Source organism: Anas platyrhynchos, chromosome 3 (genome assembly GCF_047663525.1).
Source record: "Anas platyrhynchos isolate ZD024472 breed Pekin duck chromosome 3, IASCAAS_PekinDuck_T2T, whole genome shotgun sequence".
Classification (NCBI taxonomy): domain Eukaryota; kingdom Metazoa; phylum Chordata; class Aves; order Anseriformes; family Anatidae; genus Anas; species Anas platyrhynchos.
This window is the reverse complement of record NC_092589.1, coordinates 20,154,352-20,171,352: the sequence shown is the minus strand read 5'-3', so window position 1 is coordinate 20,171,352 and position 17,001 is coordinate 20,154,352. Positions and strand designations below refer to the sequence as shown.

Sequence of the window (17,001 nt, the reverse complement as noted above, 5' to 3'; positions counted from 1 at the left end):
AGGTAGTCTAGTCCAGCAATAGCAGCCTCTGCTAGGAAACGTAGTCCTAGAAACTTTTTGTAGAATAAATCAATTATTTAATTGAAGCTGGTAAATGTTTAACAGTGAAAAATATCAGCATTTGCAACTGTACAGTAAAACATTAAAATATTCATAGGGCACAAGTCTGACTTAAACTAACTCTTCCTGGTACTCACAAGCACCAAGACCATCATCAGTGCTTCTTCCCAAGGTGCCCATGGGTGAAACAGGCGTATTCCTGGCCACAGGGGCTGTGGTTTGAAGGAGTCAAAGACTTCCATCCCTGGAAGTCTTTAAAAGACGTTTAGATGTAGAGCTTAGGGATATGGTTTAGTGGGGACTGTTAGTGTTAGGTCAGAGGTTGGACTCAATGATCTTGAGGTCTCTTCCAACCTAGAAATTCTGTGATTCTGTGATTCTGAGTCCCACTGGCACAGCGGCTTCCAGCTGGGGAAGGAGCCTTGCTTTGTAAAATGTTGCCTGCTGTGTTGTTTGCTAGAGCAAGGGCTGCTAAATATTTGGTTATCTTAAATGAACATCTCTGAGCGGTTAGATCTGGCACTGCATTAGAGGCTCAGAAATGTAAATCATTCACTATGAAAATATTGTTATCAGCTTTGCAGGAATGGCTAAATTAAATAGAATGGGTATTAACATCGTTCCCAGCCCTAGTGTTGTCATACCAGCCCAGAGCTCAGTAGTTCACTGGGAGACAGGAAAGTGGGCTGCCTGGGAGGGAGGGTTATGTGTGTCTGTGGGAAGATGATCAGATCAATAGGGTTAAATTCCCCAAGGTTTGGCAGTTGGGGATTGGAACGAGATGATCTTTACAGGTCCTTTCCAACCCAAACCATTGCATGATTCGATGATATCATGAATTAAATTGTAGTTGTGAGTAGCAACGGGATTTACATTTTTTTCCCAGAAAATGACAGTTCTGTTCCTTTTTTTACTGTCTTCATTTTGCATTCATGAGAGTTTTGCTGGATGCAACAGACTAGGACCAGAAGGAAGAAAACATTCAAGTTCTTTTACTGTAAATAACAGGCCTTCTCTTTGTCTGCCTTTCCTTGAAGAAATCAGCTGTGTGATTAGTAGCTGACCTTACACTGTAAAAACCCCTGTGGAGGCACTGCTGCAGTATAAAGCTCTCCCAGCACTGTAGTAACATGGAGGAAACAAAAATGATTTGTGCCTATGTCTCTAATTTGCTCTGGCTGATAAAATCTAGACTAAAGAGTGGATGTAAATATTTTTCTTTTCTCCTTACAGTTCTGTTGATCCCAGTCTTTTCATATAAATCAATTTTTTATTTTTTTTTTTTTTGGAAGCCTGTTTGAAAACATCTTTGTCAGAGGACCTACAGTGTATCTGCTGGTACTCCCCATTCTGGTGACCACTCAACCTCATCCACCACTGAGCTGTTTTTCATAGTGGCTTATTGATTTTCCTGAAGTAAAGGAGCCCAGCATGATCCTACTGCATGTGCAAAAAGCAGTGCATCTAACTAATTTATGCTTCTATTTTTAAGTTAAGCAAGAGAACCATGAATCCGTTTCTGCAAGACCTCCACCACTGTCACCTCCAGAACTAATAGTTTCAGTTTTAATAATGAAATCTCCAGAAACAGAGAAAGAAAGAAAGAAACAGAGAAAGAAAGAAACAGAGAAAGAAAGAAAGAAACAGAGAAAGAAAGAAACAGAGAAAGAAAGAAAGAAAGAAACAGAGAAAGAAAGAAAGAAACAGAGAAAGAAAGAAACAGAGAAACAGAGAAAGAAAGAAAGAAAGAAAGAAAGAAAGAAAGAAAGAAAGAAAGAAAGAAAGAAAGAGAGAAAGAAAGAAACAGAGAAAGAGAGAAACAGAGAAACAGAGAAAGAAAGAAAGAAAGAAAGAAAGAAAGAAAGAAAGAAAGAAAGAAAGAAAGAAAGAAAGAAAGAAAGAAAGAAAGAAAGAAAGAAAGAAAGAAAGAAAGAAAGAAAGAAAGAAAGAAAGAAAGAAAGAAAGAAAGAAAGAAAGAAAGAAAGAAAGAAAGAAAGAAAGAAAGAAAGAAAGAAAGAAAGAAAGAAAGAAAGAAAGAAAGAAAGAAAGAAAGGCCATTTTTTGAGTAGAAACCCATATGTAATTTGGGTTGATGCCTGAAAATAACCACAATACTCTTATTTTTTCTTTGAGGTCTCCTCTAAGGCATGGTCTAATCTTGCCTTGCACACAAGAACAAACAGTGCTGTGTGTTTCACATCCTGTTAGACAACCCTGAAAGTCTGCAGTACAGTTGCAGTCCTGAAAACATGTTCTGGTCCCTTCTGGGACTGCTTTACAGCAGGGTGGATAATACTTGTCTCAGCTTTGAAGGTAACAGTTCACTGTGCTGCTGCCTTGCATTTATGTAGTAATTTACGGTGACGTGCACACCGACTTCTTTAAATTATTACATGAGCTGCAGAATAACAGTTAATCAGATGCAAGGTCTGGCAATGCCTTTATAGCAGTGTCAGCAAACTGCTGAAAACAGGTTTATTGACAGAGTGCTAGAGAGACTCATGAGGAAAAATGCACGTGCCAAAGTCCGTCTTCGTGTAATATTGCCATTTTGACAGCAAGCAAACATCCTTCAGGGGGATGCAGTTATAACAGATATTGGTGATCATAAAAGAACAGTTCAGTCTGATAAAATAAACTATAGCAGTTTAATATATCTTATGCTGATACAATTCTATCTGCAGCAGTAGAGTAACCGATCACGCCTTTCACAGGCACCTGCTGAGAGAAGTAGAGCGCTGTTATCAAGAAGCCTTCGCTAAATGAGATATGGCCAGGAATTCGAGCACTTCCTGAATTTAACCAACTCCTCTAATAAACTCATTTTACAGTAGAGAGGACATGGAAATTGGTGCAATTAGCAATTGCATTTTTGGCTGCCTGCCCAGAAAAAACTGTGAATCAACAGCCAGAACAATGATTTCCACCCATGGAAGTTCAGAGCACCTCTCGGTGCTCTTCTAAAACACCTCCAGGAGGGTACTGACCTCTGAGTCAGCATCTAAACCCAGCGGGGGACCCCTGCAGAGCCAGTAAAACCCTGCCCTGAGTTCTCCTGATGTTCCGGGTATATCCTCCTCTGCGCTTTGCTCTTCTACCAGCTTCTTTTCTCCCGCGTCCTTTCCCTTTGGATTCATTTTAAAATGAACTGTATCTGCCTTTGGGCCTCCAACCCACCCAATAGCACAGGAAATAATAGGCAGCAAAGTGCCTTTGTTGCAAAACTGTGTGCTGACCCTCCGGCCTCTTCCTGGGGAACAGTGGGGCTGTGTGTGCAACATGCAGTGCCATTCATGTCACTTTCCATTCAGCAGTCAGGAGGATAACATACGTTTCAAAAGCAGGCATTAAACCTGTCCTTTTTCTTCTAATGGTCAGGTGCACGCTTTTCAATGAAGAATCTGCTCAGCTGTGGCTTTTTTATTTCATTTATTTATTTTTTCCTGTTTGGGTTAAATTGAGAATGAGTTTTCATTAAATGGCTGCTGTCCTACGGAGCCACCCTGGACTCCTCCAAGCCACGCAGTCCCATCAGCATCCTTGCACCAGCTTTTAAGCTCATCCCACCTCTCTCCTTCACCTAGTTAAGCAGGCAGAAAACTATTTGCTTTCTAGGTGTGGGGTTAGTTTCTTGCTGCCTTTGAGAGCAGGCCTAGTTCGCTGAGGGGTCAAACAAGCACTGGAGGTGGCAGGAACACGCTACTGGGAGCAGGGAAATGAAGGTGGGAGCAGGGTGCCCTTTCATGGACAGCCTGCAGTTAGAGCTGTGTGCTAATGCTAAATAGTGGTGGTTTCACTACTGCTCCTACCTGTGTCCTCCGTCCCCCTCTTTCTTGTGCTGAATGGAGCAACTCCTGCATGAGTTGACTCAGCTGGCTGGTCTAGACAACAAGTATTCATTTTTATGGCTCAGTTGGTTTTCTGCTGTTAGCAGCCAGATGAACAGAACTGCCCTGTGGCCACACAGCCACTAGATGCAGCATAAGGAAAGTAATGTACATGGGAAACAAGGACAGCAAATAGCGCAGAGATGAGCTCAGCTGTAATACTGCACTGCACCTTAACAAGTAGCTGTACCAAGTCAGCTCTCCTGCTCTTACACTAGATAGTTTGCTTTCCTACCTGTGCTCTTCTGCTCTAACAAACGTATTTGCAGTGCAGGAAGTGTGTTTTTATCTCCTTTATTCTGTGCTAGTAGAGCTGCACTACAGCAGGCAATTTCAGCCTCTTCTGATTTGTGGACTGCTCATGGAGACGCAGATCTAAATCTATCGACTTCCACCCCTTTATGGCTTTTATGGACCTGGGAAGTTGTTCACAGAGGCAACAACCATAGATTGAAATCTAGTGCACAGCAGAACTGCTGAGGATCACCCAAGTCCCATAAGATTGGAGAGAGCATTTGGCATCATTTCCTCCTCCTATTTTTTTATTTTATTTTATTTCTCACCCAGGATAATAAAATCAGAGTAGATTATGGAGAGCAAAGCAACCGAACAAAGATGAAAACTTGAGCTAAAACCTCCTCACTCCAATTTCTTAACTGACAGCACTGGACAAATTACTGAGACAGGGCTTCCCATTTTCTTTATGTGTGAGTAGGATATCCTCAAAGGAGATAAGCAATAGCATAATTTCTTACAAGAGTAATGTAGGATCCTTATTTACATGGCAGTATCACAAATCTAAGTTTGTTTACAGGCTGCTCTAGTAACTGTGCCTTCTCTCAGCTTTCAGAAGTCCCTCTGTGAGAGATGGTGGCTCCTCTTCTCATCTTAGTGAAATAGGGCCTCCCTTCTTTCTTCCTTCCTCACCCCCGTTTTCTTATTGTTGTTGTTGTTTTGTTTTTAAACAGCTTTATTCCAATATCTGGTTCACAGCCTAGTCCCATAAAAATCTGAGTCAATACAATTGTCAGGGCTGCAAAGAGAGGAGCATGAATGAGTTAAATGGTAGGCAGGAATTCCTTAAACTGCCAAACCCTCATTCTTCATCAAGCCTAAAGTCAAGACTGGCACATCGAGTACATCTGTCACCTCAAACAGCACTTTTGGCTTAAAATATTTATGTACCTTCTGGCCCGTATCTTGCTGATGCTTGAGAGGAATCACTACCGAACAGGTCATACATTTTTCCTCTTAAATATAGATATGTTGAATCCTCCTCCTTTTGTATGCTTTTCTGCAAGATAATGGACTCTTTGTGTGTAGAGGGGAAGGACATAGTAACAAACAATTCAATGTAGTCCTGGACTGGAGACCTCTCATGTAACAGGGTCTGGGATGGCTGTCACATGCGGGAGTTTTATGAGGGAAAACATAGCAAGAAGTAGAAAAGAAGTTTACAAAGGAAAAGTGTAAACAAGTTTACAAATAAAAAGCTTATTCAAGGCGATTATATCTCACTGGCCAGATTTCTGAACTGTATTGCCAGGAGAGAAGTATCTGAAGTATTTTATTCAGCATCTGGGCTGCAGCAATCCCAAACATAGGTCCTGAAGGCCTAGAGAAGAAAATTTCTCTAACCAGAAGTAAAAGAAACAAGACGTAAGCTTCAGCAACACACTAACTGCACAAGTATTCAAATACTGTTTGTTTGTTTTTAATATCTTCTTTTCCTACATTTGTAAAGTACATTAGAAGGAATATGTCTGCTTTTAGAGAAAATGCCTTCCCCCCCCCCTACCACTCACCTCCAGTAGCACACTGCAAAATCTTACCTTTTAATGCCTTGCAGGAGTTAGTCTGATGATTCCTTCTGACACCTGAAGCTCCACGACCCTACAAAGTGTTAGTGAAAGGATTAAATAAACTACTCACTGTGGAAAATCATAGCCATGGAATCAGAGTAGCAGGCACCTAAGTTTCCATGGCTATTGTATGAGAACGACAGATTCGTCCTGTCACCACTGTAGGATTGCATACTATTTTCTTTTCTTCTTTGAACAAATGGGCACACGGCCAATGATTTACCAGTCTCAATTCTAGAAGTGTGGAAGCCACTTAGTTGTCACAAAGACTCAGACAAAGGTAGGCAAAAGCTTTGCAAACAGGCTCGGGCATCCCTATTTAGAATGGAGATTGCTCATGCTTCATTTTCTAATGAAATGAACATTATTATATCCCAGGATAACTAAGAAAGTCTTAATCTGTGGAGTATTAGAGGACAAATAAAAGCTCTGGCTGTGGAGTTACTGAGTGTTCAGTGATTTCCAGTATCCTGTTTTCTAAGTGCCACTCAAAAAATGCAACCTTAAATTCCTCAGCAACTCAGCCTGCCCCCCTGCCCCAAATATCATCATGTATACACGACTTGACACAAAAATGTGCCGATTCTTACCTGACAGCATATCGCTACATGCTGCAGCATGTAAATTCCTCTCTGTTGACCCAAGTCACCCTTCTTTTATTCAAACAACCAAACGGTGTGTACTTGCATGTGCATTTGTACGTACGAGAAACTAGTTCCCCCAGCTTTACTCTGCTGATGTTGCACTTGGCAGCTGTTCCTTAAAAGAAGTTGTATGCCACATGGTGAACTAGGGTGTTGAGCCCTATGAGGCTCACACGAAAAAGAAGCAGAGCCCCAGCGATCCTTTTTAGTGAGCAGTTTCCAGAGAAAAGCAATCCAGGGCTGGTGGTGCCCCATTGTGCTCCCTGTCCCTTGCACTGGTGCAGCGATAAAGTAGAGGCAAATCCCAAACCACAGGAGTGCTGCTTCGAGCAGCCTCTGCTGCCCCCAGTAACCCACAGGGCCATCGTGTGGCACAGCTGCTGGACAACAGCTGGGGAGGGTCTGTTTTTCTCTAGCCTGCATGCACACAAGTGGGACTTGAGCTACCAGACACTGCTCACACCTGTGGAACAGACAAAAGCCAAGGGAAAGTCGGGGGTTTTTCCTAGAAAGCCCAGGGTTTTACAGCAGAGCCAACAAGGAGCTCTGGCACTGAGGCTGCTCCTCGGCCCTGTCCCAAACTTCCCGTGACTGCAGGCTGCTTGCCTTCATTTCTGGGTGCCTCTGAAATATTCCTGCGTGGGAACCAAGTGCTAAGACGGCCCAGTGAGCTAAGTCGGAGCTCAGAGACACAGAAGGGCCTGTCCTACAGTATGCGTGTTTCCAGCCCGGTGGCTCTGTCTGATGCAAAATCTCTCCTCACATCGCCTAAGTGCCCTGTCACCTTCGGTAACAGCCGTGTTTGGGGCTGACCATTTCCTCCCAGACTGGTGAGCCCCGCGTCAAAGGACTTTACATCTCACTTACAAACGGGCAGTTCCTCACCCCCACTACAAAGACCCCATCTGCACTACAAAACAAACAAAAATAAAACCAGGTACAGCAGCGTGGCTCCTCTGCACTGCTTTGTCTCGCTGAGGATGCAGAAGGGACCCGTGAGCTGCTCTGCACTGAGAGGCAGCTTGGGGCTCCCTGCCTGAGCGGTGTGGCTGGCCAAACCATGGGGACAGTGCTCTGCTTCTCGTACTGCTAGAGCATACCTCTATGCCTTTATACCTAACTGTATCTGAGTATCATCCAGCAAAACTGCCCGAAGGAAAGCTCCGCTGGTGCACTGCCACTGTGTAGGAACTGCTAATGGCACGCAGCCAAGTGCTAAGTTAAAGTCAGGCTATGTTGCAAATCAGGATAAAATTACCTTTTTGCTAACAAACTGTGTGAAATTACCCAGTTCAGCTAACCTTGAATCCCTCCTAGTTTCTGGGGAGTTCACGTCCCACATTCCTTGATCTATATAGGCCATAGGAAGTGATGAAATGCCAGAAAGGTGGAAAAGGATTGGGTATGTTTTCTTCCTTTTCCCTGCACCCATTATGAGAAGAGCTCTAGAAAGATCAGACGCCTCTGGAGAACAGTGACCATGAAACCTCTAAAGTCACCGTTGCTGCCTTTACGCTTGGTGCCACTGTGGTGCTGCTAGAAGCTGGGTAACAGCAGCTGTGCAATAAAAAACTGCTAGAGCATGCCTCTATGCCTTTATACCTAACTGTATCTGAGTATCATCCAGCAAAACTGCCCGAAGGAAAGCTCCGCTGGTGTACTGCCACTGTGTAGGAACTGCTAATGGCACGCAGCCAAGTGCTAAGTTAAAGTCAGGCTATGTTGCAAATCAGGATAAAATTACCTTTTTGCTAACAAACTGTGTGAAATTACCCAGTTCAGCTAACCTTGAATCCCTCCTAGTTTCTGGGGAGTTCACGTCCCACATTCCTTGATCTATATAACAAGATGATTGCTGTAATATTTTATTTTGGTTGTGTGCACATGAAATAGGGCAGTGTTAATACAGAAGAGAGGGTGTAGAGCAGCAGCTGTTACACTTCCAAAGAGCATTACTGATCTTTTTATAGTTGGCTGCAGTTGACATCATGGCTAAATAGAGTCTCTAAAATATATTCCACCCTGCCTATGCAGCCTTAAAGCTGGGAGCAACGCTGAGAGCACTGCTCTGGCCATAGGAAGTGATGAAATGCCAGAAAGGTGGAAAAGGATTGGGTATGTTTTCTTCCTTTTCCCTGCACCCATTATGAGAAGAGCTCTAGAAAGATCAGACGCCTCTGGAGAACAGTGACCGTGAAACCTCTAAAGTCACCGTTGCTGCCTTTACGCTTGGTGCCACTGTGGTGCTGCTAGAAGCTGGGTAACAGCAGCTGTGCAATAAAAAACACTGCTGAGGAGCATCACGCACCAAAGCCGCTTCAGGGGCCTGATCAGCAGTTTCCAGAGCTTTCAGGAGAGTGCTTTCCACCAGCAGGACGCTTGCTACTAAGAAAATAACAAAGCTGGGGTTGGGGGAAGCTTGTTCAGAACTCAGGTGTTGGGGATGATAACAGCTGGAGGGGAATTTGTAGCAGCACAGACCTCCCAGGCAAAACCTCTGCACTTGGGATACTCCAGTGCATGACAAGCCCTCCTCCACCTGCTGGAGACAAGGGATGAGATACAGGATTTGTTTCTTCCATATGCCTCACATTTCTGTCAGCTACAGATCCTGCCAGCCTGTGGAGCTGAAGTCACGCACACTAAGTAATTTTACCTGAAGTACGCGAATTGTTGCCCAGCTGGTGTTGCCTGGGTGTACTTTGTGCAGGGCAACTGAGGCCGGTGCTCTGCAACACCCCCCACGATGCCACCAGTGCTGCCTCCACGCATTCCTCCACCGTGCTTTACAGCAGGCACTCTCCTTTTGCTGTGAAGAAAAAGTGGAGAGGTGTGTGAGGTGGTCCATGGTTTCTGCACCTGCTGAAGGTGCTGGCAAGAGTTTGAAAACTGATTGTGGGAAACACAGGCAGGGAAAAGAAGTCAGGCAGAGCTGCAGTGACCCCATCTCCTACAGCAACTTGTGCATGCATGGTCCTAAATAAAATTCATGCCTGAAAACAGCTTTTCCACATGGTGCTGCTGCACCTTCTAGTGGGTTTACGTGGCTAGGCTGTGGTAACAGGGGGCTGCAGGGGTGGCTTCTGTGAGAAGAATCCAGAAGCTGCCCCATGGTAGATAAGGGCCAGTTTCAGCTGGCTCCAAAGGGACTTGCTGCTGCCCCACGCTGAGTCTGTTTTGCCCATGACAGTAATTGCTGAGAGATCTCCCTGTCCTTATCTCAACCCTTGAGCCTTTTTCATTTTATTTTCTTCCCTTTTCCCTTTGAGGAAGAGGAGTGAGAGAGCGGTTGTGGTGGACCTCGGCTGCCCACGAGTGCAACCACCACAACCCTTCTTTTCAACAGTCTTGCAGCAAACTCACCACTCCCCTGTACCCTCTCTTACCTCTAAGACCTTAGGACAGCCCACCAGATAACAAAGATATGATTGTAGAAGAGGGAAAATGTGTTTTCCTAAGGGTACACGGCCTGCTAAGATGGCAGCAGGGAGCTGCTGTGATCACCACTGCCTGGAGTCACCCTCCGTCTGGGACTGCAGTTGTCTCTTGCAATAACAACACACACGTTTGCTCTTTGCCTGTGTCCCGTGGCATGGAGAAACTTCCAGGGGATGGGGAAGAAAACCTGTCAAGGAAAAAAAGTCTTAAATCTCCCAAGTAATACCGATAAGACAAGTTTGGTCAAATGCAAAAGAGAGGGGAAGGAATCTACGGGGCTAAAAGACAATGGAGAAAGAGATAAAACTAGCAATGAAAAGGAAAGAGGAAGACCTTCTGACAACAAAGGAGAGGATTAGACTAAGGAGGTGACAAAGGTGTGCACTTGATAAATGGGGCCCAAGTCAGAGAGAAAAATAACCCTGCCAGAAAGCAAAGCAAAGGAGCTGAGTCTGAATAATGAGGAAGAAAAAGAGCTGCGGTGTAAAATGGGTGAGAGGGAATACGAAGCACTGGGAAGGTCTGGGGGAGCAGCTGCAGGCAGCTGGGGGCACTGGCCATGGTGGAGGGCAGGGATTGTGCCCGGGAGGAGGCAGCTGGGACGTGCCTGTGTTTGCAGAGAGGAGCAGGATGGTGTCAGTCTGCTTATCCAGGGTTGCTGGGGCAGGGAGAGAGGACAGGCAGGGAGAAAATCATGCCACGGGCTTACAAAAATCAGGATAACCCACAGAAATAATGCCAACTGAGTTTGCAATGTGGCATTTTCTCTCTCTGTCTCTTCAGTGCAATTTTAAATAGCAAAGGAATATGAGTCAACTCATGCATGGAAGAGAATCACTTCATTAAATGGCATAGTAACCACGGTACTCCCCAGCTCTGATCACCAGGAACTGCTGACTTAATGATCAGCTGCAAATCCTCAGCTCAGGTGGAACTTCCCCCTTCCACCTAAACGTTAAAGCTGAAAATCTTCCAGACTGTACAGGGAGCTGAGTATCTTTGAAATACAATACCCCAGAAAAAAAAATACCACTGCAAAATGAAACGACTTTGCTGCAAATGCCCAAATACTCGAGACCAATAGCCCCTAGTCTCTAAAATTAACCATAAAAGAAGACGGGAAACATTTAGAATGAAAGATAAGACCGAAGCCTGAGCACCGACCTCAGCACGTACCAAGCACACGCCTGAGCCACAGAAGGGGCGTGCAGGGCAGCCAGCTGAAGAAACCTGCAGTGCACCCAGAGACGAACACTTGTGGGGTTTAACAGCACCAGGGCAGCCAGGGCAGAGGAAGAAAGCGGCTCTGTGTTCACATTGCTTGCAGGCATCTGACCTTAGCAGAGAAGTTCTGTCTCTTTCCGTTGCCTTCTGGCTTTGAAGCATCCGAGCACAATTTGCTTCACATTTGGATTCTTTTGTCAATAACCGTAAGACACTAGCTTTGAAAAAAAAAAAAAAAAAAAAAAAAAAGACGATAAATTGATATTCTTATAAAATCTACTAATTTCAGCAGTTCAGGCACTCAGATACCAAATATTGCGATACAGAAACAGAAATCTTCTGGTTGTCATTTATTTAAGCTGGGGTAGGAGGAAGACCGTGTCACTTGGCAGGGGGTGACGAGAGCTTAGGAGTCAGCCAAGCAATGGCAGAAAACAAAGGCTTAAACTGCTTGCTAAGACCAAGCAGTCTAAAAACGGTAGGCATGGGACTACTGGAACTTGTCTGTTTAATACTCAATGATATCAAAGAAGCTGTGGCCCCTCAGCTACACTGTCACCTGCCTTCCCTTGCCAGCACTGCTGTGTGTACACATTCTGGCTGCACCAGAGCGGGCTGGCTATAGGTAAAAGGGTACTGTACACAACTGAAGTAAACAGGGCTCTATCTTTGTCCTTAGCTCTTCCCTTCTCACCTCCCTTTCTTCTTTTCATCTATCTGCAGAGGTAAAAGTTTCTTCCCTTGCCCATGCTGTGAATTAATTGCACATTACTGGGAATTCAGGTAACCCAATAATTGGATATATACAAGCACCTGCACCAACAAGCGTTGTAAAATCCTTCTTTAAAGAAAAATATCTGCAAGGATAGGATATGACTCTTCTAGAGACCTCATTCAGAGCACGCAAATAAGCAAAGCAACAGGATGAACTCAGTTAAATAAATGCTTTAAGCTCTTCCACAGCGTCACACTACAAAAACAGAGAGGGTGCAGAGAAAATAAGGCAACAAAGATGTGCTTAAGCCTAAGGTTTGCTGCCACGGAAGTTTTTGAGACTGCCCGCTCACTTCAGAAGCAAAGTGACTGCCAGATACACGCGACCTGCCATTCTCAGGGTCTCTCCAAGCTCAAAGGCAAGCTCAGGTTTCACAGTGTCTTAATTCAACCCTAAACATCCGGGCCCCTTCCAACCAGCCTTACCTGTCTCTGGGTAGCATCCCCCCTATTATTACCTTTTCCTTCCCCTCTTCCTGACACCACCCCTGCCATTTGCTCTTATCTCCTTCCCCCTCCCCAATACTTGATCTTCCCCCCTCTGAAGGTAGGGAGCCAGCTGCCAGCCATCAGACGTACTCTACTGTGGCCCCTTTGCTGTGTCTGGATCCCCTCTGAACTTGGACATCTCACCCCAAATCTGTTCCTGTTGGGACTTCGCAGATGCAGCCCCTTGATCTTTTCATATGCATCTGCGATGCTCTTGTGCCTCCCCCACTGCTGCTTTCTTCGAGTTTTTTTCTGTGTCTGAAGCTCTTATCGACTCTTCAGGACGGAATACACGACTGGCACCGCGAGGTCTTGAAGCCCCGTCTCACACCTCCCAGGAAATGGCTTCCTTTATCAGCTCACATCCCCCTCCTAACCGCAAAGCTTGAGCCGGGAGACACTGAGGAGTTCCTTGCTGCTAAAGACAAAGAAAGGCAGCAGTTTAATTTTCAATGACTAACGTATCGTGTACATAGAGATGTTACCAAATCCTAGCCAAACAAGCCAGTCACCTTTCAGAAAGGACCCAAATGCTCATCAGATCACATTTATTTTAACACCCCGGCAGATCTGTGCGTGCAAGACTGGACCTTTATTTGTGAACTGAAATAACCAGGGATAACTACTGGCCTGCATGAACAGCATCCTGTACAGGGGTCTGGTGTCACCAGGATCTGACACCACCCTGGGACACCCCTATGAGCAGAGGATGACGTGCAGGGTCCTGCGAGGAGCAAAGGTGCCACAGTGAGGACCTCCTCAGCACCCCACTGGGGCCCTGGCAAGGTGCTGAACAGCCACGGTGGGCAGGCAGCTGGGATTTCTCAAGAATAAGCTTCAACACATCTGCAAGCAGTCCCAAAGCGAGGACAATATGCAGCTCACCTCCTCAAACTCTTCATTTTTGCAGCTGTGAGGACCAGAAGCACAAACACTGCTAAATAACAACTTTAAATTATAAACATGCGATCACAGTGAGCTCTTAGAATACTACTTAGAAGTGTGGATATGTCTGAAAACATGAATCCCAGTGTACCTACACTGGGAAGGACTGAAAAACCTCTAAAAACTTTCAGAGATTGTAAAGAGCTCTGTCAGAGGAGTTATACAGTAACTAGAGGCAATCGGGGGCTGGGGGTGGGGAATGAAGTGTTAATTCTAAAGGTTTCCTTTTAGGCAGAAAAAAAAAAAACAAACACTTGAAAAGCCAAGCCTGGCATGCATTAATGACTTTTGCTATCAGGGCTCTGATAGAGAAGATAGAAATTATAAGGCAACCATAAAAATGTCTATGGCCTCCTATATATATATATATTTATTTTTTTTTTGTAAGAACACATATTAGTTAAGCAGCCATTGCTTCTTCAATATAGCTTAAACTCAAGTTTTTACAGCAAAAATGCCGTTTTGTTTTTCCTTTAAGGAAAGTAAATCAGGTTTGTGTGACCACTGCTACTTTTATTGTTAGGCTCCATGACATGAAAGCTTTTGCAGTTGCTGTCCATTTTCAATTAAAAATGAGATATACATTAGGATCTCCAAGACACCAAGTCTCTGCAAGTGTAGTGAAAACACTCAAGGCAATGAGAGACCCCTAAATTTGCACTGCGAAAAGGTTCAATGGTTTTAGACACGAGAATTCATACTGAAGACAGACAGACATACACACACACGCAGCAAACATCATATCAATATCAGGGATGCTTCCTGAGCTACAGTTCCTTGAATCAGTACAGCAGAATCTCAGCTTGCATGTTCAGATGATGACTTTGTTACCATCAGCAATCTGAGGGAATATCAGCAGATTGAAATGGAAAAGGCTGCAAAGCCATCGGGCCAACAAACGCAGGACTCACCTTCCTCTCCCAAATCCCCGTGTTTCAGAGCCTGCCTCATCCTTGCTGAATGCCTGAAGTTGTGTAGAGTAACCTGAAATAGTGAGGTGATGGTGTGTCCTTCACCCGCAGCATGAAGCCCTGCTTCCATTGAGGCAGAGGTGTGTTTTGTGCTGTGGGAGTCCCCTCGGCACGGCTACCTCAGTGCAAGGTACTCCCAGCACAGACGTGAGCACGTTTCTCTCGTGTCATCCACAGATCAGCTTCCAAGTGGGCAGCAATCTGTTACCTACACAAGGTAGTGAAAACAATGTCAATTTTCCCCTTAGCTATCTCAATTTTTGCCATGTTAATTCAAAAAAGCGAGACACTTCTGGGCTTGTGCCATAGCTCTGCATCTCAAGGAGAGATGCAAGATTCTTCTTTGTGCCTAGCCAGGACAAAAATAAAGCCAGGGTGTGGAACTGGAGGGGGAAAAACGTCTGAATGCCGTCCTAAATACTTCCAAGCCTTACCTAGCACAACTCCAGGCAGATAATGGCACTTAGGAGACACTGGAAATGTCAGACTAAAGGGACACATCTGGATGTAAAACCCGTTGGGGAAAGGAAACTCTGCCGAATCTAGACAGAGTGCTTTTCCACACAGCAGGAGGCACACCACGATACCTGGCAGGCATCACTTCTCACACATCGGAGGAATGAAACTCTGCAGGAACTGCGGTGAGCACTAGGAGGGGAGAAAGCCGGCAAGAGAAAACAAAAGAGGGGTCTTCTGTGCCATCCTGCTTTCCTGTGGGGCAGCCAAAGACTTGTGCTTTATTCTCCATCCAGCAGCACGCTCCTTTAGAATTAGAGCACCGAGCCCTTCCTTGCTTCTCCTCAGGCTTACAAACCTTGCACACCAGGGCAATGCAGAAAGGCAGCTACCAGAGCCCTACAGAGGAGATTTGTGTGCAAAGCTCAGAGCAGTGGCTTTGGTCTTGCCTCCGAACCACTCTGCTCCCCTGTCCAGCACACACCTGTGCTCAGCACCCACTCATCACCAAGAGGCATCAAAGCGCCAGCCAAAACAGGAAGGGAAATTCAGGCGAGGAGCACGGCAGTGATCAGCACCACAGGTGTGCAAGCAGTCTGCGCAGACAGCACCTTCACACGGCTGTGTCAGCCCCTGGCCATTAAGGCCTGTGAATGTGCACTAAAAACACAATCTGCGTGTGGATAATTCAGTGACTGAGCATCAACCACAAACCCTGGAGTCTGTATGTTTGTAACCCTGTATCGAGGACCCCAGCCCTCTCCTCTACTGTGGCAAAGCTTGCTTTTCTCCTTTTTATGGCCTATAGATGCTGCATCCATGAAAGCTTTCAGGCCTGGGAAGTGTCCCCAGTCACTTTCCCATCATGGGAAGCGTGGTGGCTGATGTTACAGGACAGTTACTGGATCACCTCTGGTACATAAAGCGCAAGGGGACCGCTTCTGGCCTGCAGCGTACCCCAGCAGCCAGAGATGAAAGAGCGAGCCCATTTCCAGCTGTAAGGGTTGGGGGTAGCTCCGTCAGCTCCCGGTTCTCGCTCTTTCCTGAGCACATATTCAATATACATGGATAAAGCCACAGCCTTAAGGGGCAGTCTGACACCAACACCCCGCTCTGGGGCAGCCTGTCCCGGCTGTGCCCCCATACAGCCAAACACCCCCCCAGGTGCTGGCAGCCCCAGAGCCACCCCAATCACCCCATTGCCACCCCACCCCCCCCCACGCTCCTTCTCCCCCTCCCAGCCATTTTGGGCGAAATGTGAGGGGGAATCCACATCTGAAACCAGCACGGGCGGCTCCTGGCAAGCTGGCAAGCACAGCCTCGTGTCTGCAGGCACAAACCCCACAGCACCGCCACCCCATTGCCCTCACCCCTCACCTCAGCGTGGTGCCCGCTCCCCTCACCTGCCTCCCGCGGGGCCGGGGCCGCCTCCCCCTGCCCCTCCGCCCCTCTGCCCGGCTATAAAGCCCCGGGGGGCTCGGGGCCCGGCCCGGCTCAGCGCCATGGCCACGCTGCGCTTCGGGGAGCCCTTCCCGGCGGGGAGGTGGCCCCGTGAGGCGGCGGCGGGCGGCGGGGGCCCCGGGGTCCCCGGGCCGGGCTCTGCCCCCACCCCCAGCCCCGTGGCGGCGCTGCCCCGGGGGGTGGCGGAGCCGGCGGCGCAGCGTCGGAAGCGGACGAGCTTCACGGCGGCACAGCTGGAGACGCTGGAGTCGGTGTTCCAGGACACCATGTACCCCGACATCCACCTGCGGGAGAAGCTGGCCGACGCCACGCACATCCCCGAGTCCCGCATCCAGGTGAGGGGCCGCCCTGCCGCTCACCGCCCCCCGCACCCCCCCCCCCCCCCAGCCCCAGCCCCAGCCCTCACCGCCGCCCTCTCTCCCCGCAGGTTTGGTTCCAGAACCGCCGGGCCAAGTCCCGCCGCCAGCGGGGGCCGCCCCGCTCGGGCTGCAGCCCCCAGCCCCCGGGCTGCCCGCAGGGACCCTGCGCTGCCCGGCCCCCGCCGCCCGGCTGCCAGTGGCCCCCCGCCGCCTTCCCGGGGCCGCCGCCGCCGCCCCCCGGCCCCTACCCGGCCCCGCGCGGCCCCTGCGGGCGCTTCTCGCCCCTGACGGAGGCGGCCGACAGCGGGGGCTTCGCGGAGCGCGGCTCGGAGTGGGAGGAAAACGCCCTCGGTGCCTTCCGAGCCGTCTGAGAGCCTCCCCGGGTCTCCCCCCCGGGCTGCTGGGACTTAGCCGCTGCCGTTGTGTTAATG

At 47.5% G+C, this 17,001-nt stretch overlaps 1 protein-coding gene and 1 long non-coding RNA gene across 8 annotated transcripts; one reads left to right on the top strand and one right to left on the bottom strand.

Annotated features, from left to right (window-relative positions):
- Positions 1-2,095: 2,095 nt before the first annotated feature.
- Positions 2,096-16,954, bottom strand: LOC140002107 (uncharacterized). 7 transcript variants are annotated; one of them, XR_011808060.1, is made up of 9 exons: positions 16,819-16,954; positions 14,235-14,502; positions 12,523-12,796; positions 11,228-11,333; positions 11,056-11,121; positions 9,840-10,078; positions 9,110-9,262; positions 5,780-5,840; positions 2,096-5,241 (listed from the first exon to the last, which is right to left on the bottom strand). It is a non-coding gene; the product is annotated as an uncharacterized lncRNA (long non-coding RNA). The 7 variants fall into 7 exon arrangements; XR_011808061.1 differs by having other exon boundaries at positions 11,228-11,329; XR_011808058.1 differs by having other exon boundaries at positions 11,056-11,333; positions 14,235-14,307; positions 14,414-14,502.
- MIXL1 (Mix paired-like homeobox) lies at positions 15,723-16,941 on the top strand. The gene is made up of 2 exons (XM_027453690.3): positions 15,723-16,546; positions 16,639-16,941. The coding sequence occupies exons 1-2, from the start codon at positions 15,815-15,817 to the stop codon at positions 16,939-16,941; spliced, it is 1,035 nt and encodes a 344-aa protein (XP_027309491.3). The 5' UTR covers positions 15,723-15,814.
- Positions 16,955-17,001: the final 47 nt, after the last annotated feature.